The 23,952-nt window shown below is 42.6% G+C and overlaps 2 protein-coding genes across 3 annotated transcripts in view; both read left to right on the top strand.

Moving 5' to 3' along the window:
• LOC139420919 (uncharacterized) overlaps positions 1 to 23,952 on the top strand; it is a 439,502-nt gene that overhangs the window by 198,506 nt on the left and 217,044 nt on the right. The window lies entirely within an intron of this gene.
• On the top strand, positions 9,644 to 22,314 carry LOC139420900 (small nuclear ribonucleoprotein 70 (U1)). Its single transcript, XM_071171310.1, has 10 exons — positions 9,644 to 9,844; positions 11,493 to 11,646; positions 11,770 to 11,832; positions 12,026 to 12,080; positions 12,169 to 12,233; positions 12,579 to 12,641; positions 12,740 to 12,821; positions 19,267 to 19,368; positions 19,502 to 19,604; positions 19,897 to 22,314. The coding sequence occupies exons 2-10, from the start codon at positions 11,500 to 11,502 to the stop codon at positions 20,720 to 20,722; spliced, it is 1,506 nt and encodes a 501-aa protein (XP_071027411.1). The 5' UTR covers positions 9,644 to 9,844; positions 11,493 to 11,499; the 3' UTR covers positions 20,723 to 22,314.

Below are 23,952 nucleotides of genomic sequence, written 5' to 3'. Positions count from 1 at the left end.
ATGGACTTATCTACCAATGTGGATGAAGTGGATTGAGTAATAGAATATTAGATATTTTTCGGCCTATGTGGACAACTCTGGCTAGAGGGTCTTGTATACTCTGATCTAGTATGCCATGAATCTTGGTCATATACAGTGCCTTGCGAAAGTATTCGGCCCCCTTGAACTTTGCGACCTTTTGCCACATTTCAGGCTTCAAACATAAAGATATAAAACTGAATTTTTTTGTGAACAATCAACAACAAGTGGGACACAATCATGAAGTGAAACGACATTTATTGGATATTTCAAACTTTTTTAACAAATCAAAAACTGAAAAATTTTGCGTGCAAAATTATTCAGCCCCTTTACTTTCAGTGCAGTAAACTCTCTCCAGAAGTTCAGTGAGGATCTCTGAATGATCCAATGTTGACCTAAATGACTAATGATGATAAATACAATCCACCTGTGTGTAATCAAGTCTCCGTATAAATGCACCTGCACTGTGATAGTCTCAGAGGTCCGTTAAAAGCGCAGAGAGCATCATGAAGAACAAGGAACACACCGAGATACTGTTGTGAAGAAGTTTAAAGCCGGATTTGGATACAAAAAGATTTCCCAGGCTTTAAACATCCCAAGGAGCACTGTGCAATCGATAATATTGAAATGGAAGGAGTATCAGACCACTGCAAATCTACCAAGACCTGGCCGTCCCTCTAAACTTTCAGCTCATACAAGGAGAAGACTGATCAGAGATGCAGCCAAGAGGCCCATGATCACTCTGGATGAACTGCAGAGATCTACAGCTGAGGTGGGAGACTCTGTCCATAGGACAACAATCAGTCGTATATTGCACAAATCTGGCCTTTATGGAAGAGTGGCAAGAAGAAAGCCATTTCTTAAAGATATCCATAAAAAGTGTAGTTTAAAGTTTGCCACAAGCCACCTGGGAGACACACCAAACATGTGGAAGAAGGTGCTCTGGTCAGATGAAACCAAAATTGAACTTTTTGGCAACAATGCAAAACGTTATGTTTGGCGTAAAAGCAACACAGCTCATCACCCTGAACACACCATCCCCACTGTCAAACATGGTGGTGGCAGCATCATGGTTTGGGCCTGCTTTTCTTCAGCAGGGACAGGGAAGATGGTTAAAATTGATGGGAAGATGGATGGAGCCAAATACAGGACCATTCTGGAAGAAAACCTGATGGAGTCTGCAAAAGACCTGAGACTGGGACGGAGATTTGTCTTCCAACAAGACAATGATCCAAAACATAAAGCAAAATCTACAATGGAATGGTTCAAAAATAAACATATCCAGGTGTTAGAATGGCCAAGTCAAAGTCCAGACCTGAATCCAATCGAGAATCGGTGGAAAGAACTGAAAACTGCTGTTCACAAATGCTCTCCATCCAACCTCACTGAGCTCGAGTTGTTTTGCAAGGAGGAATGGGAAAAAATTTCAGTCTCTCGATGTGCAAAACTGATAGAGACATACCCCAAGCGACTTACAGCTGTAATCGCAGCAAAAGGTGGCGCTACAAAGTATTAACTTAAGGGGGCTGAATAATTTTGCACGGCCAATTTTTCAGTGTTTGATTTGTTAAAAAAGTTTGAAATATCCAATAAATGTCGTTCCACTTCATGATTGTGTCCCACTTGTTGTTGATTCTTCACAAAAAAATACAGTTTTATATCTTTATGTTTGAAGCCTGAAATGTGGCAAAAGGTCGCAAAGTTCAAGGGGGCCGAATACTTTCGCAAGGCACTGTATACTCTACCATACTCTTTTGCCTGAATTGACAACTTGTCTGGCCTGGATGGTCATATCATCCAGGTAGGTTAGAGTGCATATGACCCAAAGGAGGCTGGTGGGAGGAGCTATATGAGGAAAAGCTCATTATAATGTCTGGAATGGAATGAATGGAACGTTATCAAACATAATGAAACCACATGTTTGACTCTGTTCCGTTTATCAATGAAATGTATTTATAAATCCACTTTTACATCAGCAGATGTCACAAAGTGCCATACAGAAACCCAGCCTAAAACCCCAAACAGCAAGCAATGCAGATGTACCTGTAGAAGCATTCCAGCTATTACAATGAGCCTGTCCTTTTATAGCTCCTCCCACCAACCTCCTCTGGGTCATTTGCACTCTTACCTTCTACTCGGTACAGATAAAGGGGGTTCCTTCCGTCTTCTCTTGATTTTTCCTTTGCTGCCGCTTGCTCTTTGGGAGACTAAGCCGGGTTGATGTAAAGCACTCGGACAATCGCTGTTGTCAAAAGGGCTATATAACTAATATCTGTTTTCATAAATTTTGATGTGTTGCACCAATGCATCATTTGTGGGAGGATTTGCTCTTTTTCTATTATTTTCACTATAAACATCTCAAAATTAGCTTTATTGTTATCTTGATTGTTATTGCAATCATAAAGGAGCATTGTGAATTGCTCTAAAATGGAAATGTTCTCTTCTGAATTATAATTTGAGGAGAGGTGAATGACATTTGTCGTGGAAATTTCCTGTATTATTAATCATGAGGGAGCAAACCACACACAAGTCAGAGTTATCATAAAGTCCATCTTTAATTATATGAGCTTCACCATAGCCCCGTGACTCTAAGATCAATTCAGTGTCTATAAATTAACTCTCTGGGAGTGCTTACAAAACAGTCCTTAGTATCATTTATAGCCAAGACACACCCATCAAAACTCACATGACAAATAACAGATCTTAGGAACATTATACAAATAACCTTTTACCAGAGAGAGGAGTATCCCATAATTTATAGCATTAGCATTAGCTATAAATTATCGTTCAGTTTGGTCTCCTAAACCAAAGCTCTTATCTCGTTCTTGGTAACACTTAGAACCAAAACATTACCTCATCCAATGGCATATATCAAATACACCCCCTCCTGGACAAGCTTACAGAGAGACGTGACTGGCACACAGACATTGTGGAGCCAACCTAACTGGTTCCCCATTAATCACACCATCCCTTCACATGGTTTAGGAATAGTTTACAGACACATTCACAGATAAGACTAACCCGACCTCTCCCCTCTCTGGGCCCAAGTAACTTTGCCCACATACGCATGCTTATGAAAATGAATAAAACATCTTATTTATAAATGTTACCTAAAGAATTCTGATTCTGCCACGACACATTTCAAATGTCTTCCTGTGTGCCATGAATTTACAGTGTCACACAGTATCCACATTCACATTACTGAGTACCACTCTCCATATTTTCAGTCATAGTGGTGGCTACATCATGTTATGGGTGTGCTTGTAATCATTAAGGAATGGGGAGTTTTTCAGGATAAACCTGATTCAGTCTGCTTACCACCAGACACTGGGAGATTAATTCACCTTGCAGCAGAACAATAACCTAAAACACAAGACCAAATCTACATTGGAGTTGTTTACCAAGAAGACAGTGAATGCTCCTAAATGGCAGAGTTACAGTTTTTACTTACATTTTCTTGGCAAGACCTGAAAATGGTTGATCATCAACCAATTTGACAGAGCTTGAATTTTGAAAAGAATAATGGGAAAATGTTGCACAATCCAGGTGTGGAAAGCTCTTAGAGACGTACCCAGAATGACTCAAAGCTGTAATCGCTGGTGAAGATGCTTCTACAAAATATTGACTCAGGGTGTGAATACTTATGTAAATGAGATATTTCTGTATTTTACTTTCAATACATTTTCTAAAGTTTCTAGCAAAAATTATTGCAGGAAATTAACAATAAACTGTCATTTTGATCTTACTGGGGTCAAGTGGTTAACTTAGGGACCCCAAAAGGCTAGGGGTGGCTCTGACTGCATATGTGGGTATGGATATGGGTATGCAGACCCGTGAGCCACTGTGGCCCTTCATGATGAGTTCAGATTTTTTATGGCCCCCATCTAAGTTGCCAATCTCTGACCGCTACATCAACTAAAACAAGGCAGCACTAAACATGTCGTCCCCCATGAATGATCCAGCGCCCCCCTTGGGGCAATCAATGTAATTTTGGAAATTATGGATCTCTATGGCAAGACGCATCATCCACCCAAGTTTCGTCAAAATCGGGCCAGTGGTGTCTGAGATATTGCATGTGACTAATTTATATACAGTTGATTACTATAGTACCCCCTTGGGCCAAGCAGTGTAATTTGGTAAATACCGAATCTCTATGGCAAGATTGAATTATTGATTTATTTTATTTAACCTTTATTTAATAAGGCAAGTCAGTTAAGAACAAATTCCTATTAACAATGATGGCCTACCAAAAGGCAAAAGGCATCCTGCTGGGACGGGGACTGGGATAAACAAAAGAAAAGTAGGACAAAACACACATCACGACAAGAGAGAGACCTAAGACAACAACACAGCATGGTAGCAACACAACATGGCAGCAGCACAACATGGTAGCAGCACAACATGGTACAAACATTATTGGGCACAGAACAAATGGCAAGAAGATGTATCATTCACCCAAGTTTCGTAAAAATCAGGCCAGTGGTGTCTGAGATATTGCGTGGGTTAGCTAGACTCCTATCCCTGAGCATCTGTGCCAAATTTCATCACTCTGAGTCAAACACATCAAGAGATATAAACATGTGCCTGTTATAGTGACACAGTGTGGTTTGCATGACTGTTTTTGCATATGTTGAGTCTTAATCTTGGTTGCCCAGAAGTAAAATTTCAGCAAATGTTTCTGGGGGGAATGACGTTAACAATTGTGATTTCCGTTGTGTGAAGAATGAAGCGAAATCTCCTCCATCCACAAAGGAAACTCAAATCAAATCAAATCAAATTTATTTATATAGCCCTTCGTACATCAGCTGATATCTCAAAGTGCTGTACAGAAACCCAGCCTAAAACCCCAAACAGCAAGCAATGCAGGTGTAGAAGCACGGTGGCTAGGAAAAACTCCCTAGAAAGGCCAAAACCTAGGAAGAAACCTAGAGAGGAACCAGGCTATGTGGGGTGGCCAGTCCTCTTCTGGCTGTGCCGGGTGGAGATTATAACAGAACATGGCCAAGATGTTCAAATGTTCATAAATGACCAGCATGGTCAAATAATAATAAGGCAGAACAGTTGAAACTGGAGCAGCAGCACGATCAGGTGGACTGGGGACAGCAATGAGTCATCATGTCAGGTAGTCCTGGGGCATGGTCCTAGGGCTCAGGTCAGTTGAAACTGGAGCAGCAGCACGGCCAGGTGGACTGGGGACAGCAAGGAGTCATCATGTCAGGTAGTCCTGGGGCATGGTCCTAGGGCTCAGGTCTTCCGAGAGAGAGAAAGAAAGAGAGAAGGAGAGAATTAGAGAACGCACACTTAGATTCACACAGGACACCGAATAGGACAGGAGAAGTACTCCAGATATAACAAACTGACCCTAGCCCCCCGACACATAAACTACTGCAGCATAAATACTGGAGGCTGAGACAGGAGGGGTCAGGAGACACTGTGGCCCCATCCGAGGACACCCCCGGACAGGGCCAAACAGGAAGGACTCTAGACCAAATCCCTACCTTCTGCTAATTTCACCCGTGTTTATGATCCGTGTGGATGCACAGATTTAGCATGCTTGCCACCTGGCTATGGCAAAAGTTTTATATATCAAGCGATGTATGGAGAAAAGTTATTCAAAAACTAACCGTGTTCAGCAAGCGGTTGATAGGACTGGCTGTGGATGAAGTCTAGATTTCAGACTAACTTCTGGTTAACCATTGGCATTGCCATTTCCACAGCAGCTAACTGTATCATTCATCCTACTTTAGGCAGCTTAAGATGTGAGGGAAACATACACTAAGTGTACAAAATATTAGGAACACCGGCTTTTTCCATGACAGACTGACCAGGTGAATTCAGATTAAAACTATGATCCCTTACTGATGTCACCTGTTTAATCCACTTCAGTCAGTGTAGATGAAGGGGAGGAGACAGGTTAAATAAGGATTTTTAAACCTTGAGATTAATAAAACATGGATTGTGTATGTGTGCCATTCAGAGGGTGAATGGGCAAGACAAAATATTTATGTGCCTTTGAACTGGGTAGGTGCCAGGCACACTGGTTTGAGTGTGTCAAGAACTGTAGCCATGAAGTGCTTTGAAAGGCTGGTCATGGCTCACATCAACACCATTATCCCAGAAACCCTAGACCCACTATAATTCGCATAACTCCCCAACAGATCCACAGATGACACAATCTCAATTGCACTCAACACTGCCCTTTCCCAACTGGACAAAAGGAACACCTATGTGAGAATGCTGTTCGTTGACTACAGCTCAGTGTTCAACAGCATAGTGCCCACAAAGCTCATCACTAAGCTAAGGACCTTGGGACTAAACACCTCCCTCTGCAACTGGATCCTGGACTTCCTGATGGGCCGCACCCAGGTGATAAGGGTAGGCAACAACACATCTGCAATGCTGATCCTCAACACGGGACCCCTCAGGGGTGTGTGCTTAGTCCCCTCCTGTACTCCCTGTTCACCCACGACTGTGTGGCCAAGCACTACTCCAAGACCATCATTAAGTTTATTTTCGACATGACAGTGGTTGGCCTGATCACCGACAACAATGAGACACCCTATAGGGAGGAGGTCAGAGACCTGGCATTGTGGTGCCAGGATAACAACCTCTCTCTCAACGTGATCAAGACAAAGGAGCTGATCGTGGACAACAGGAAAAGGAGGTCTGGACAGACCCCCATTCACATCGACGGGGCTGGTGTGGAGCGGGTTGAGAGCTTCAAGTTCCTTGGTGTTCACATCACCAACAAACTATCATGGTCCAAACACATCAAGACAGTCGTGAAGAGGGCACGACAATGCCTATTGCCCCTCAGGAGACTGAACAGATTTGGCATGGGTCCCCAGATCTAAAAAAAGTTATACAGCTGCACCACTGAGAGCATCCTTACCGGTTGCATCACCGCCTGGTATGACAACTGCTTGGCATCCGACCGTAAAAAAAGGTAGGCTGGAGCTAGTCTTTGACAATTTTTAATTCAATGAGGGTTGTTGACATCAGCCGCCTGTATTTAATGGAGAGATATGCTATGCTACTAGCCTTATACCACGAATATGCATATCCATCTCGAGACAACCCTGATATAAAGTGTTTTTTTCTCAAAGTTGTCAGGATGTTATGTATCCTACTTATATCAGTACACTCATAACAACTTAAGCATTACGAAACATCTATTAGATCAAATAAACCTCAGGTTGAAAATAAGCCATTATTTTTTAATTGTTTACCATATTCGACACTCTTTCATTGACCTCCATACAAAAACTCCTTGCTTGATGGGTGAAACAACGAAAAATGCCACCTGCTGGAGGGAGACATATTTTCCCCTGAGTTGGGCCTCTCTCTTCCCTTTTTTAAAATTGTATTTTTTTAAATGTCAGCAGATTAAAATAAATATTATTTTTTATTAACAGTAACATGCAAAACAAAAACATAACAGCCAGAGGGATTCCACAAAGAAATGAGAAAAAAAACAAAAAAAACAAATCCACATTATATCAATTCAAATAGACATAAAGCGAATACATTTTTAAAACATTTTGTTTTGTATACGTTTTAAAGACTCTAAATAGTTTTCCAAATCAGATTAAAAAAATAAGAAAAGGGGCTTTTTCTTCATAAATTCTGATTTGTGTATGAACATTTTTCCAAATAAAATAAAGAGATTTATGAAATCAGTGTAGTAAAATAATATGTCAAACTTAGACATTTCAATGGTTGTATGCAATTTGAGGCCAAGATATAGTTTTACATCAGTCCAGAACACTTCACTACAAAAACAATGACAGAATAAGTGTTCATTAGATTCAGTTTCTAGATCACAAAAACTGCATTCACTGGTAACATCTGGTATATATTTAGAAATCAAGCTATTACACGGATAGAATCTATGGATAATCTTAAAGGAGATCTCCTTTACTTTATTGGTCACCATAAATTTGTGTGGAGTAACAGTATAACTTTAGACCGTCCCCTCGCCCATACCCGGGCGCGAACCAGGGACCCTCTGCACACATCAACAACAGTCACCCACAAAGCATCGTTACCCATCGCTCCACAAAAGCCGCGGCCCTTGCAGAGCAAGGGAACCACTACTTCAAGGTCTCAGAGCAAGTGACGTCACCATTTGAAACGCTATTTAGCGCGCACCACCGCTAACTATTTCATATCCGTTACACTCACCCCCCTTTTGACCTCCTCCTTTTCCGAAGCAACCAGTGATCCGGGTCACGGCACCAATGTAACAGTATAACTTTAGACCGTCCCCTCGCCCATACCCGGGCGCGAACCAGGGACCCTCTGCACACATCAACAACAGTCACCCACGAAGCATCGTTACCCAACGCTCCACAAAAGCCGCGGCCCTTGCAGAGCAAGGGGAACCACTACTTCAAGGTCTGAGAGCAAGTGAGGTCACCGATTGAAACGCTATTTAGCGCGCACCACCGCTAACTAGCTAGCTATTTCACATCCGTTACATAAGCACGGCGCCAGTTTACATCAAACGATGAAGCACAACAAAATATCGCAGAGGGAATAGACTTCCTGTAGAAAACATCCCTTAATAAACGATTGTTGAATTTCGTATCTAGTAGACCAATGCCATTCACCTGGATATCGCTTACAATCAGAGATATTCCAAAATATGCATTATTCTGAAGTAAAGTTTTTACCCCACTAGGTATAGCTTTAATAACAGTGTCATATTCCTTGCTTGAAACCACAAAGTCCTATCTTTCCATAAATTCTCTCCGTGTAAATAGATTCCCACTAATATTAACTAATTGGCTGACAAGGACAATGTTTTTCGAGAACCATTTATGGTTAAATAACATCTTGTTTCTATGTAATATCGACCCATTGTTCCATATAAAACATTTATGAGGTGAAAAGTTGTGTTTATACAACAAAGCCCAGCACATTAAAGCCTGCTTGTGAAAAGCCGCCAGTTTCACAGGAAGTTTACCCACAATATATGGACATTGAAGAAAAAAATTAAGCCCTCTGAACTTCTGAAAAACAAAATGAGGTATAATATTCCAGAAACTATGAAGATTTTTATGTACCTTTTAATCCAGTTGACCTTTGATATCTGATTGAAGAGAGTGAAGTCGAAGACATTTAGACCGCCATCACAAACCCTGTTGGCGATAACATCTCTTTTTATCTTATGTGGCTTGCTTTTCCATATGAAGTTTTACAAAAGCCTATCTAAGGTACAGCAAGTAAATTTGGGAATGTCAATAGATGAAAAAAGATAGGATAGCCCCTCAGTTTTGGATAAAACCACTCTTCCTTGAAGATTTAAATCCCTCCCTAACCATGAGGATAATTTTTTTGTAGACAGATTCAGTTACAGGGTTCAAATTAAGATAATTCACAGCCTTAAGATTTTTGGTGATCTTTACACCGAGGTAGGTTACAGTATTTTTTTCAGAGATGTTACAATCTGCTGGATTGACAGCTCCGTTCAAAACAAACATCTCACATTTGGAAAGATTTCATGCCAAACCTGAGATTCTTCCCATTCCTCTCTGAGAAACCAGGTATCACGTAAGTTAGCCCGAAGTGTCGTGAAACATTAGAGGAACTGCTGCGATATTGTCGTCCCTTTACGGCGTACCGCCATTTTAAGTTGAGGACAGATCGTTTCCCTCCCCCTGGCAAGAAGCTAACCAAGCTGAATCCTCTGTATCTCTCGGTTGCTGAAGTATATTCATCTGTGGGAAAACATATTGCTTTGAACAAATAGAGCGCACGCTCTTATTCCACGTTGCCTGATTCGGGCTCTCGGAGTTTTAAAGGGATTGAATGAAGAGCTGAGGTGAGTAGGGAATAAATGTATAGTACCCCTGAGTGGCGGCACGAGGCCTATGCTATGGTGGACAGTCGTTAGGTAGACTGGAATATGTAACGTTAACTAAACTGGAATATGTAACGTTAACTAAAATATACATGTTAAAATGTGCCATATTTCGTTTTAGGTGTCTGGTCTTCCTGCAATTAACTAACTTAAATGCGTTGGTGGATTGGCTAGCTAACGTTATCCAGGGTGGTCCATTGTTTGACTGCGTTGTTAGCTAACGTTAGCCCAACACTGAGGTGTCTAGTTGGAATCCAGACAACTAGCTCTAAAGGCGTCCTCATCCGAAACTGTTTGGAACAGTTCGTGCGCATATTATGATTACATTTGGTGACGTTGTTCGTTTTAGTCTAGAGAAAGGTGCAATTGCGTCCCGAAATTCGGGGCGTTCCTGCATATGGGCATTCCTGCAACTGCAAGAACCCCTATCCACTTCACATTAACAGCACTTACAGTTGACCGGGACAGCTCTAGCAGGGCAGGAATTTGTCACACTGACTTGTTGGAAAGGTGGGCATCCTGTGATGGTGCCACGTTAAGTCACTGAATTCTTCAGTAAGGCCATTCTACGTCTATAGAGATTGCATGCATGGCTGTGTGCACTATTTATACACTTGCCTGCGGGGGGGGGGGGGGGGGGGGTGTGTAAGTGGTGTGTTTACGTTACGGGCAGGCATTCGCTACATACAACTAATAACATTTGTCTGTCACGAATGCATTTTATCGATGACAATTTTCATGCACAAATACCGTGAAGATCTTGAGGCCCGTTGTCGTGCCATTCATCCATCACCTCACGTTTCGTCATGATAATGCACGGCCCCATGACACAAGGATCTGTACACAATTCCTAGAAGCTGACAATGTCCCAGTTCTTCCATGGCCTGCAATCTCACCTGACATGTCACCCATTGAGCACGTGTGGGATGCTCTGGATTGACGTGTACCAGAAGGTATTCCATTTCCCGCCAATATCCAGCCACTTCGCACAGCCATTGAAGAGTGGGACAACATTCCACAGGCCTGATCAACTCACTGCAAATGTCACGCTGCATGAGGCAAATTGTGGCAACACCAGATACGGACTGGTTTTCTGATCCACGCCCTTACCCCCCAAGAAAGTATCTCTGACTAACGGCTACATCTGTGTTCCCAGTTGTGAAATCCATACATTATGGCCTAATGCATTTATTCCAATTGTTTGATTTTCCTTATGAACAAACTCGGTCAAATCTGACATTTTTGCTTTTTATAATTTTGTGTGTATATGAATAACCAGCAGTCAGCCTAAACCATTCACTATTCTAGCTAGCTATCCTTGTAAATGTGTTATTTTCCTTGAAGCTTCCAGATAAGGGAAGATTGAGCTTTGTTTGGTAACATTGATCAGTTCTCCTAGACACTAGCTTCGAAGCTAGTTCCACACATGAAAGTAAGATGTTGCCTTACCTTTGCAGAAGAAATTGAGCTGCCCATGGTTGTCACAATGGTCCTCCAAGCCTTTGTGGCTCTGTCCACACTGTTTAATGGCAACACTGATGCAACTCCGTCTGCATATTATTAGTAACTACGTAGTTTATGAACTAAACATCTCTTTTTCTCGCTGCAGGTGAAAGATGACCCAGTTTTTACCCCCCAATCTGCTGGCCCTATTTGCGCCCCGGGACCCCATACCATTTCTGACCCAGTTGGAGAAGCTTCCCCATGAAAAACACCACAACCAGCCATACTGTGGCATCGCTCCCTTCATCAGGCACTTTGAGGTAAGGCAAACCTATCTAGCTCTTGTGCAATTAAACTCTTTGTGAATGAGATGGATAGTTGGCTGTTTTGTATATTATTTGATTGAATGCCTTTGGCCCTCAACTTTTGGACTGTTTTGATAGGACCCCAGAGATGCCCCTCCCCCCACTAGGGCAGAAACTCGCGATGAGAGGTTGGAGAGGAAGGTGAGCATTGGTAGAGGGGTCGCTTCCCTTTGTGGCCATTTCTTTTGACTTTTTTAGTCAAACCTCAATGCGTATCTGAATAAGACTGGAAATCTTCCGTGGGGTGTACTAGTACATGGCTCTAATGTAGATATAAAGTAACAATTTGGGGTTTGAGTCTGAGGGGCCTAGCTAACCTGTTTCTGTTTTACAGAGGAGGGAGAAGATCGAGAGGAGGCAGACGGTTGTGGAGACAGAACTGAAGCTCTGTAAGTTGACATGGATGAGCTTTTGTGATCTTCATACAATTTACTGAAAGTTGATGGTCAGGTTATAATATTTTCTTCTGCCTTCTAGGGGATCCACACAATGACCCCAATGCTCAGGGGGATGCCTTCAAGACCCTGTTTGTGGCTCGTGTGGTAAGTGTGCATTATACAGGCTACCTTCCATGTTCCATGGCATCTTTACCTTCCATCCTGTCTTGGCCACTGATACAAAAGCCAGGTAGTGATTAATAACAAATTAAGCATACATTCTCCGCAATAAAATGAAAACCAGGCAGCCACTTCTTGAAGCATAACTTACATTTTTTATTGAATGGTATGAAGCCCAGAAGTGTGTTCTGAAGACAACTCTAAGACCAGGCTGTCAGTAAACTCTACACTGTTGTATTTGGCGCATGTGACAAGTAAAATTTGATTTGAAAAGGGGGTTTCCGCTAAGTTCTGATTGGATCGATGTTAACTGTGTTATCATTGCTGCAGAATTATGACACCACGGAATCCAAGCTTCGCCGTGAGTTTGAGGTCTACGGACCCATCAAACGGGTAAGTTTAGTCTTTGTCTCCTAAACCACCCTTTGGTTTTATAATACAATTTATGAGACATTTATTAGTGGCAATTGGTCCTCTGTGTGCTCTTCCAGATCTACATCGTCTACAACAAGAGGTCAGGGAAGCCCAGAGGCTACGCCTTCATAGAGTACGAGCACGAGAGAGACATGCACTGTGAGTACCACGAGAGACCAACCCCCTCATAACCCACCTAATCTCAAATGAGTCTGAATGCTGGGATGGTACGTGGGTGGGATAGTATTTTTTTGAAGGACTGAAAAGAAAGGTACCGAAAAAAAATTAGCTAGATCAATTTTACGGCCATACAAATGGTTAGAATTTCACTATAGCTTTACAAGTTGTACCAGTTGGGGTTAACTAAAAGTCAGTAACCCCATCAGCACCTTGTACTCTTGCCCAGTGCAGGAGGAACCCTCTTGACTGAATAGCACCTTTTATGGAGTAAACTGGCTAGGCTCTTTTTTTAAAATGTAGCTATTTTCTGTACAGCACAAGCAGCTTATGCTGTCCTTGGTGCGATTTCCCTTTGAAGGGCCAGGATCAGCGATGGTTTCACATTTATCCATAGTCCTAGGGCCACTCTTAATATCTGCCAAATGTATAAAAGAAAAAAAAATAAATAAATTGTGTTCACACTGCTGAGCCACACCGAGCTGTACTGCGCTGGCCTGATTATGCTGCGAGGACATGAATGGAAAGTATCCAAGCCAGCAGAGTATGTTTTGGATTGGCACAATGGTATGAAAAGGGTCAGAGAAGGAGAACTAGCTGGAAAGTAGGCTTGGGCGGTATCCAGATTGTCATACCCTCATACCGACCTTGTGTCATACTGGGATATTCGGTATTGCCGGTTAGAATGCTAACGACCGCATTGCTAACATTTTGTAACTCAAATGATAGTTTGCTGCAAGCACACAACCAATATTTGCCAGCGAGGCTCTTAATCCAGGAGGTTATTCTCTGCTTTTACCAAGTGAACACTTGATTTAGAAGAAGCTAACCACTTAGCTAGTTGGCTAACTAGCTACTCAATTAGTAAACCAAATGCAGAAGTTGGCACATTTTAGGCAGTTAACTTTTAGACTTCCCATAGTGTAATTAAGTCACCTGGCGCATGCTGCACAACAGTGAGTCACTCCCATGGCTCCGGTCTCTCTTGTAGTTGTGTGCCTGTGAACAAGCACCACATGACTGGGGACTACTGTAAGCTTCATAATAATGTGACAGGTGAAATGAAGAACTCTGTTCTTTGTCTCCTAACGTATTGCACAAGTTGATTGTGGGTGTTTACTTAAGTAGCTACAAATAAAATGTATTAATGAACCTCAAATAGTTTAAACGGTGTTGACGGTATGGGAAAAACCATCCCGTGTCTTTTTCCAAATACCCCGGTATACGGTATACTGCCCAAGCCTATTGGGAAGGGGGTTAAAAATATGGATCCACGGTCCATACGAGTTAAAGATTAAAACTCTGAACACAAGGGTCCCCAAAATCCATCCATCCTTTACATTTTTACAACTGAGTTTAGAATGGCGATATGTTATTAATTAGGGGAAACAAGGTGCTGAGTGAGTTTTGTGTGATGTCTGTCTTGTGTGGCGCATGATGACCTCTTGACTAACTCAAGTAAGGCTACGAACGGGTTTCTGTACTGCACTTGTCTGAGTGAGTGCAGTTAGTCCAGCCATGACACTTGTATGTGGCGGTGCCATTTGGTGGGAAGGTTTGGCCTATGTTTTGTATGTATAAACAACTTCTAAGCCTTGTTCTTCTGGTCACCTTGAATGTCTTTGCTTGCTGTAGGTTAGGCCTGTAATAGTTAGGAGTGTTAAGTCATCAGTGGAACAGGTAGGTTTCCTGGTTGGACAACCAACGGTAAGCTACAGGTCACCAACAGGGTAGTTCTTCCCCCTAACTTGTCTGGTTAACTTGGGTACCCTCATCTCTGTGCTTTTGTGACACTGGGCCATTTCTATCAGCTCATATCAGTGGTCCTCCACCCTGGTCCTGGCGAGCTACCATGCCAGCTGGTATTATTCTCATTGATCGAATTTAAACAAATTATCAGGCAGAAGGGTGTTCCAGGTGTAAATCAGTTGCTCTCTAAGATTGCTATTTACTGGCCACCTTCCAGGCCGACTACTTGCCAGATCTCACAACACCTGGGTAGGTGTTTTACATGTCAGCTAAAAATCATATAAAATAAGAATCTGACGCCTGACTGCTAGTTGGTGATGAGGCAAGTCTGCACAGCGCGACTGCAGTGTAGCTGGCCTGGAATGTGGCCGCTGATTCATTGCTGGAACACTTAGGGTCATGCACCCAGGGTGCAATGAACAGGCAGGGAATAGTGTTCCCCAGGACCAAGGTCGCCCACCCTTGGTATGATGTGACTCAGGTGAGGGTTGACTTGTGAGGGGATGTCAATGCTGGCGCTGCAGTGTATTAACTGTTTGTTGTTCTCATTGCCACTGCAGCCGCCTATCTGTGATGGCTATTGGCCAGAGCTGGCTTGCAGATGATGATGGTTATGATACATCTACACCCTACTACCACAGCTCAGTATATGGTTGGTATGATGGGTTTGTATGATGGGTAAGCTTTCTTTCCACCCTCCATCCTCCTATTTAGGGAAGAGGAGCTACGTTCAATGGGCAAAGCACATTTTTTTTGAAGCTGCTTAAATGTTGCTTGAACAATACTGACATTGATAAGACTGATCTTGTGCTTTGACCATTGAACGCACCCCCAGGCTATTAGTCAGTTAATGGGTGCCTTTTGAGTTTTCCTTTTGTGTTAAAGCCACCTCAGATGTATCCCTTTTAATTATTTTACATATAGGCCTAGGTGCTTTTACTATTTTAGTATTTGTTGTCTGAAACAGTATTTTCAGGTTCTCTTGCATAATCATTACGAAAATGATTTTTTTTTTTGCATAACATTGCATCAAAAAGACCACACGCCCAAAACGAAATCCCCTAGCATTGTAAGTTAAGGTCTTTTCTTGTGTGCGTCGAGCTGGCTTTAATAGAATAGGCTTACGAGGGGACTCAACACTTTTACAGGAAGGCACATACTTATGCACATATGTAGTTTTGTCTCTACTATATAACTAGGCAAGTCAGATGTCGACGAGCATAGCGATAGCTCATTCAGACATGGCTGTCATCTCACCCCCAGATCTCTTTACAACAGCTGATTGTAAGAATCCGGTGTATACAGCTAATAGAGCCAGTCAAGTGAGGAAACATGTCACCACTTGAACTTGCCTACATTTATTCTAGCCTACACCAAACACTTATCTAATTTTCTCTAGGTGCACACCTTTTGTTTCTTAATTATTATTATTTTTTGATATGCACCATATGTGTGCTTGTATAGTAAGAATGTATTAGGCCTTCTTTTTGGGGTTGAGTTAAGGCAACCCACCCCCTTTGAGTGAAGTCCTCTCTGATTGGTTGAGAAGGTTATGGTTTGTGGTAAGACAAACCCGGATTGATTAGTGAGGGGTTGTGGTAAGGCCCCCTGGTAGTATAAACCTGTGAGGTGTCATGAAAGTACAGTGATTTGCTATGATCTAGAGGGGGTTCTGGTAAGGCCCTCTGGCTATAAAAGCGAGTGGTTCTGGTAAGGCCCTCTAATTGGATATAAAGAGGAAAGAGTCCTCTGCCGTTTCCCATTGGATCGTCTACCACAGCAGACCAGTGTAGAGGCCAGGATGGGTCATCATGGATCCTGCCGAATTCTTCGGTCATAAGAGACTGATCCCAAGACTGTCTGGGCCAAGGGAGTATATATTTGTGTGTGTGTGTGTTCTGAGTTTGACTCGGAAGCTGCAGACTGTGGTGTTAAATCTGGCAGTGGCTGGAGCCTGCCAATTTGGCTTGCAACTGGAAGCCCTATGCTCCCGGAGGTTCTGAGTCCGACACTGCGCTCTTGTCCAGGTGGTGGTAAGATAGTTGGTCAAAACAAACACAGCAGCCCATAAAGCCTCCACTAAGGTATGTGTATATAACTTGACACATTTTCTCATATCGCGATGATTCCCTCCACTATATCTCCCCCTCCAGACAAGTATTACAAGCGCAGAGGTTGTATGTAAGGCAACCTAATTTACATTAGCCTCACTATAGTCTGAAGCACAACATGTATAGGGTAAGAATATATGTTTGTGTAATAAGCAGCATTGTCATACAAGGTTGTGTATTCTGGCAATTGGAGTAAATATTCAAACCAATGTCACTGGTATTTTATGTCTCACTGAACTGGGGGCTAAGAACACCAGAAGTGGTCGTGCCAGTGATGATGGCTATTGCAGGATGTGCCTAAGGTGTCAACATTTGCAGGGCAGTATCCACCTGGTTTGTCACTAACCACGTTTCCATCCAGTTTTTGAAAAGTCATACCGTATTAAAGCAAATCGCGACAGCTGTGATGGAAACATGAAGTTTCGGTACAATTTTATTAATGCGGAGTTTGACAAGGTGGGATCTTTCTGTAAAATTAATTGTGTGAAATCGCTGTGTTAGTGCTTTTAGGGGCAAATATTGATAGTAATTACTGTCTTATCGAAGTAATAACTTGGAGTCAAGCGACTCCAATTCTACGACTCTGGCAACCATGCAAAAATAGGCTACAGATAAAATATGAATGATGAACTTCACATGGTGATGAAAGTGCATGGCGATGAGCTTGATTCTCCTTTCCAATAAATGTTTATGTTCTTATGCTGGTGACATGATGCTTGACTGCTGTTTGACAAATATTCTCTCATCCATTATCTTGTGTAGACTAGCCTACCCTTACTGTATATGCGAGCTGTCGGCTAGAGCACACGCCAAGACCAGCGTAGGCACATTTACTATTAAACGCAACAGTTTGTGACAATTGGTTGTTAAATGTTTGTATAAAAAATAAATATACATGAACTTCGTCATCACGCACTGATTTTTATCTGCAACAATTCGGTTTGGTGGGAAAATTCACATTTTCTTTCATGCGGATTTAGGAATATTTGCATTAAAATCTGTCGCCAATTGGGTGGAAACCTGGCTACTGGTATAAAATCCCCAATTCCACCTATAAGAGGCTAGACTAAGTGGGTGGCTGTTTGATCCATGGAGGTGACTCATATTCGATGTTCCTTCTGGGTAAGAAGTTGTAGATGTGACAATTAGGTGAACATGCACAAATGCATTTCTCATCAATTTGTCAGGTTGGGTAATATAATAAATAGTATGTTGCTATATGAATTACTGTCTTATTTCAAGTGCACAAGCATTTTTCACTCCACATCAAAGTACTGTCAACTACTTGGACCACTCGTTTACATTTAATTCATTTAGCAGGCGCTCTTATCCAGAGTGACTTACAGGAGCAATTAGGGTTAAGTGCTTTGCTCAAGGGCACATTGACAGATTTTTCACCTAGTCTGCTCGGATTTGAACCAGCAAACTTTTGGTTACTGTCCCACCACTCTTAAACTCTAGGCTAACCACTAGGGACACGCAATATTCAGTAATAATGCATTATTGGTAATGGTCTCTAGCTGACACTGGTAGCTTTTAATGCATTTTTACACAGAATCCCATGAGATGAAATTTATAATTATGAAAGGCTGTGTATTTTCAAAATTACTATGGAGCAATTTAAATGCATAGTTGTAGGTAAAAATCTTAGCCAAAGCTACCTGAGCCTTTCATGCGGCACACTATAATTTAAGGGTATGCATATAATTGATATTGAGCATTTTTGCTTGCTTCCTTAGATGTATTAGCTTATAGTCGTGGGCAATGTCAAGACCGTTGATTGGTCTAATCTCCTCAAACTCAACTCTGGACCCCGAAGCCAGTTTCCCCATCCCCCAATTGTTCCCCTCTAATTAGGGACTAATTTAGACCTGGGAAACCAGGTTGGCAATTGAGGCAGAACAGAAAAGCAGCAGGCTCTGGGCCACGTAGGTTGAGTACCCCTGGTCTAAACTATGACCTTTAGCTTCAAGGTAAAAGGAGCCATGCAACAGTAAGAGGTTGACCCTCTAACAGTGTGGTCACTTGACCTAAGTAAGATTTAAATTATTTTAAGCGGCGTTTCACTTTTCGGTCTCTGGTGCTCCACGTGAAACAGTGCAATCATTATAGGCCAAACTTCAATGTTTTTAAAAAAATATATATTATATAACGCATATAATAAAATGGAATGTTTTGAGATTTGAATGATTTAATGCGTAGTTCACAAAAAAAAAACATTTCTATCTGCTATCACTTGTAATTTGCGGCTAGAATGCTTTTCTTTATCCCACTTTAATGTTTTCAAAATAAAGATTTACTGAAGTAAAGTGCTTGCACAACAAAATACTTACTGTGGTACATCTTCAAAAAAGATCGATGTGCAGGTAAATGCAGCATTTAGTGGTGGAAAAAGGTCTACCACTACATGGTCTGTCTGCCCAGAGAGCAGCTCCACACTACCTCACCTGCTCCTGGTCAGTATATTCATGCACTCTTTGTTAACCTTACCTTTGAAATCGCAGAGCTCCATCTTACCCCTCTACCTTTCTCTCATCACCCCCCCCCCCCTCCTCCCTTTCCTCCAGCTGCCTACAAGCATGCAGACGGGAAGAAGATCGATGGAAGGAGAGTGCTGGTGGATGTTGAGAGAGGCCGCACTGTGAAGGGATGGCATCCCCGCAGGCTAGGTGAGGAACTGCACATGATTTCTGTGACTGTATAATTAACAGATTCTCTTCGCACTGGCCATTTTATGAATCCCTTTAATGTTAGTCAGTTTTAAATACAAATCATAGACAAATTTAATGTATCCTCAACCAGGCGGTGGTCTTGGTGGGACAAGGAGAGGCGGGGCTGACGTCAACATCAAGCACTCTGGAAGAGACGACACCTCACGTTACGATGACCACCCCCCAATTGGAGGGTGAGTAACTACACTGGGCTCTTGGTGGTCCACTAAGAGAGGGTTATGTTACCCTATTCTAAATAGGCCCTATCCATTAGACCTGAAAGAAATGGATAGATGTAGCAATATAGAAAATGTATCTGAAGACAAAGGGGATTTATTACCATATTCCTTATTTACATCGATCCAATTATTTTAGATCTATGCAAGTCTAGAGGTCTAGAGATTGGACATTTTGGTGTGACTGACTTGAAGTTTTCTGTAGCGGTTTGTCAGTTGACTGTTATTTTTGCCCTTCTCTTCACCTCAGGGAACGAGAGCGCGAACGTGGACCTGAGCCCAGAGGGGAGCGCAGAGAGCGTAGCCGTGAGCGTGAACGTGGGGGGGAGAAAGAGCGCGGTGGCGAAAGACGGCGGTCCCGGTCCCGGGAAAGACGCAGGCGCAGCTCCCGCTCCAGGGAGAGGGGCGACAGGGGTCTGGGCCTGGCAGGGCCCGCAGAGGAGAGCGTAGGGGGTGGCAGGAGGAGAGATCGAGAGAGGGAGCGGGGGGGAGGAGGACCAGGGGGAGACAGTCATAGCAGGGAGAGGAGCAGAGACAAGGGTGAAAGGAAGAGGAGGAGCCGCAGCAGAGAGCGCAAGCGAGACCGGGAGAGGGGCAAGGGTGGCGAGGGGGATGAGGGCATGGGGCTTGGAGATGGTATGATGGGGGAGGGAGGAGAGAAGATGCCTGAAGAGCCTAGTGTGGGTGAGGAAGGGGGAGAGGTGGGAGAGGAGCGCGGCGGGAGGGAGCGGGACAGAGACAGGGAGCGGGACCGTGACCGGAGGCGCAGCCACAGGGACAAGGACCGGGAGAGGGACCGGGAGAGGCACAGGGGGGACAGGGAGAAGGACAGGGAGCATAAGAGAGACAGGGAGCGGGGTGGCGGGGAGCGCAGGGAAGACCGGCATGGCTCTCTCCTGCCCCCCTCGGCCGAGCAGGACGATGTAGGTAACGGGGAGGCGGGGGAAGCACCGCCCCAGCCAGAGGAGAACAGCCAGGATGGGTTGATGATGGACCAGGACTCGGTGCAGTCGGGGGAGGGCTACGTTTCCAATGAGAACGGCTACAAGGTGGAGACCCAGGCAGACGAGTACTAAGCGGGGCGTTGCCATTTTTAAGTTCCTGTTTTTTTTATTTGATATATACAACAAAGCCACATACCCCTTCCCTGTTTGTGTGAATGATACTGTAATGAGGTGCTGCCCTGTTAGAAGCCACAACGGAGCAGTGTAGGTATAACAAACTGTCTTTATGGGTTAAGTAGGGTTTTGTTTCTTCTGTATTTGAACCCCAACAAAAGGTCCACACCACAAAACAATTATTTCAAACCCGTCCCTCGGTTCCAAACTGAGAACTGTGCTCACTGTCCCTTGACATTCACGCTCTCCCCCAACTGGAACTTTAATCTGACATTCTGCTCTGTCAAGTACTTGTCTGATTACAATCCCTTTACGAGTGAGGCAGAGATTGCATAGTTATGTTCAAATATTTCTTTTTCTTAAATATCTATTGGTGTTAATTCAACCTGGGTTGTTTTTTTGGGGGGTTGTTTAATAGGGGCTAAGTTGTTTAGGTTTTGTAACATTCCCCCCCCTCCCCCCCAAGTGATTTGTATCAATCCATGATCCCACAAAAGCAGATGAGAAAATAAAAATATATATATTTGAGCCTTCATATGTTCCTTTTTCAAGTTAAAGTACAACCCTGAGAACATCTTACTCAACTGTCTGGACCCGTATGTCTATCTATTCTCAAGAAAATGTACACCAATAGCTAGGTTTCCATCCAATTGGCGACAGATTTTCATGCAAATATTCTTATGTGCATAAGGCATTATATGCATTTTCCCACCAAAGATGTTTCCATCCAATTGACTTGTTGCAAATAAAAGGCTGCGTGATCTAGTGAAAATAAAAATGCATTTTGCGGTTAAATTCCGATGTATCGAAACCCATTGAACTAGCTTTTCCTTATCGCATTTAACCCCACTGATTGTTACCAAAAAATGTGTTATATAGCGTGTGCCCCGTTTGTTATTGGCATATGTCCTCTAACCAACAGCACGAAGTTTGCTAGAGCACACATATAGCCTACATGAGATGTGGATAAGAGTGAGTTTTATTTTTCAAACAGCAGCCAAGCATTGACTATCATGTCACCAGAATAAGACCCTGGGTATTTATTGGAAAGTAACATCAAGCTAATTACCGTACACGTTCACCACCCTGCGAGTTATATTAATTGATTTATTCTGTAGTTTAATGAACCGCACGCTTTCCCGACTAGTCGTAGTGGGAGGACCACATGTCAACGCGTGACTCCCAAGTTTACGTAGATATGATGGTTATTGTATCAATATTTCCGCATAAGTGTTTCCACTGACATTTCTCGCATAATTAATTTTACCAACACATTCCACCTTGTCTAGTTGACATTTGTTTCCGTCAGGCCTGTCATTACTTTTTATCTGTCGTACTTTGCTTGCATAAGAAGGTTGGATGGAAACCTGGTTATTGAACAAGGTTGAAAATGGGGGGGGGGGGGGGGGAGTAAGGAAATGTGTTGCAAAGTGCATGTCTACGAGTTGGCCAATATTGCTCATTTTTATTCTGTAAAGCAAGATGGGGAACCCCCTGAATGGAATTGTTCTGATTCTTCTGAAATAAAGTTTTTTTTATTTTAAATATTGAACATTTAGTCGGTCATCCTTTTCAGTAATCTAAACTACCAGGTTTATCGTCGGTTGGCATCCGACATTATGGTGCATTGCTGCCACCTACTGTACTGGAGTGTGGGACAGTGACTGGGAGAAACTAAATCATACTTCATGGGGCAAATTTCACCCCATATGTATTGCATTTAGACAAAAATTAATTGTAAACACGATAAAAGTTTCTAATGTAAACGTATTTTCAAGGAAGAGTGAAATGTGTTAATCAAAAACTAAACAATTGAAAGCAAAATGTATTTAACATCAAGCAAAACCCCAAAACTTGCAAACACTATTTTAAAGTGAGAGCAAAACAGAAATTATTTAAAGGTTTTCAGTTAATCTTTCCCAACAACCAATCCTATTGAATCCATTTTGCCTACGCTCTTGCCTGTATTTTCTACCTTTTGGTTATGCTACTCACATCTTGGCTCTCGATTTCTTTGTTTTCACTGCCAGTTTGATTAAGTTTGGGCTTTTTCTGTGAAGGGTGGTATTTATGTGAAGGGTGGTATTTAGAGGGAGGTGTAGACAATGAGTCTCCATTGGTCCACTAGTTTGAGGGATGGTTCACCTTAACCCAATCAATTAACTTTCATATATTATTTTGGCTACTTAACCGGATGGTCTGATGTCACCACTGCAAATCTTTCTCACTGTGGCCACATGTTCTGAACATGGCAAACCAGTTGCTAACACCTGCGCTGAACTTTGGGCAACAGGTAATTCATATGTTTATCTAAATAGTTACATGGTTTGTCATTAAATGTGTTTGACACACTTCTAATATCTGTACATTATTGACCCGTGACTGACAATTGTGAAGTACGTTGGCTTGTCAGACTAGCCAAATGGATATGGAATGAATCGCAAGACTAATGTTCCAGCTAGCCACTGCCAGCCGTGGTGAAAGGTTTGCTCAGAGCGGGTGAGCGAGCTAGATTGAAATAAAACAGCGACAACCCTGAATAGCTATTCCCATAATACCTGAAGCCTAGACCCAATCTTGCCTGATACCATGAATTGTATAATGATATAATGATATGCTTATATACTAAACAAAAATATAAAACGCAACATGTAACAATTTAATTGATTTTACACAATGCCATACACGTGATCTGCGGTTGAGCTGCCGGTCAGACGTACTACCAAATGCCCTAAAACGATGGAGGCGGCTTATGGTAGAGAAATTAACATTAAATTCTCTGGCAACAGATCTGGTAGACATTCCTGCAGTCAGCATGCCAATTGCACGCTCCCTCAACTTGAGACATCTGTGGCATTGTTGCGACGAAACATCACATTTTAGTTGCCTTTTTTCCCCAGTACAAGGTGTATCTGTGTAAATACATTAACGGCAAAATAAATATATACATAGTCACATTCACTATTGACTTTAGGATATATGAACCCGTTTTCCAAAGACACTATTGTGTTATACAGTTTTAAACAGTTTTTTTATATACAGAGGAAGGAGACATTGAACCTGCTCTCAGAATATCTCTCAGACTGAGGAGCAGGCAGACAAACTTCCCAAATAGGGGAGAAGCACTCAAAACCGACTAGAAAATAATACAAAAATGGTAAGTCCAAAGACCTCTCGTATTGCCAACC

Source organism: Oncorhynchus clarkii, chromosome 12, assembly GCF_045791955.1.
Source record: "Oncorhynchus clarkii lewisi isolate Uvic-CL-2024 chromosome 12, UVic_Ocla_1.0, whole genome shotgun sequence".
Classification (NCBI taxonomy): domain Eukaryota; kingdom Metazoa; phylum Chordata; class Actinopteri; order Salmoniformes; family Salmonidae; genus Oncorhynchus; species Oncorhynchus clarkii.
This window is presented reverse-complemented; position numbering and strand designations above follow the sequence as displayed.

What these genes read in the sequence shown, in the direction of transcription:
- LOC139420900 (XM_071171310.1), top strand. Translation starts at nt 11,500, where the DNA reads ATGACCCAGTTTTTACCCCCCAATCTGCTGGCCCTATTTGCGCCCCGG. An exon ending in GGAGACAGAACTGAAGCTCT is followed by an intron (nt 12,081 to 12,168) that starts GTAAGTTGACAT and finishes TCTGCCTTCTAG; the next exon opens with GGGATCCACACAATGACCCC. An exon ending in ATGGCATCCCCGCAGGCTAG is followed by an intron (nt 19,369 to 19,501) that starts GTGAGGAACTGC and finishes ATCCTCAACCAG; the next exon opens with GCGGTGGTCTTGGTGGGACA.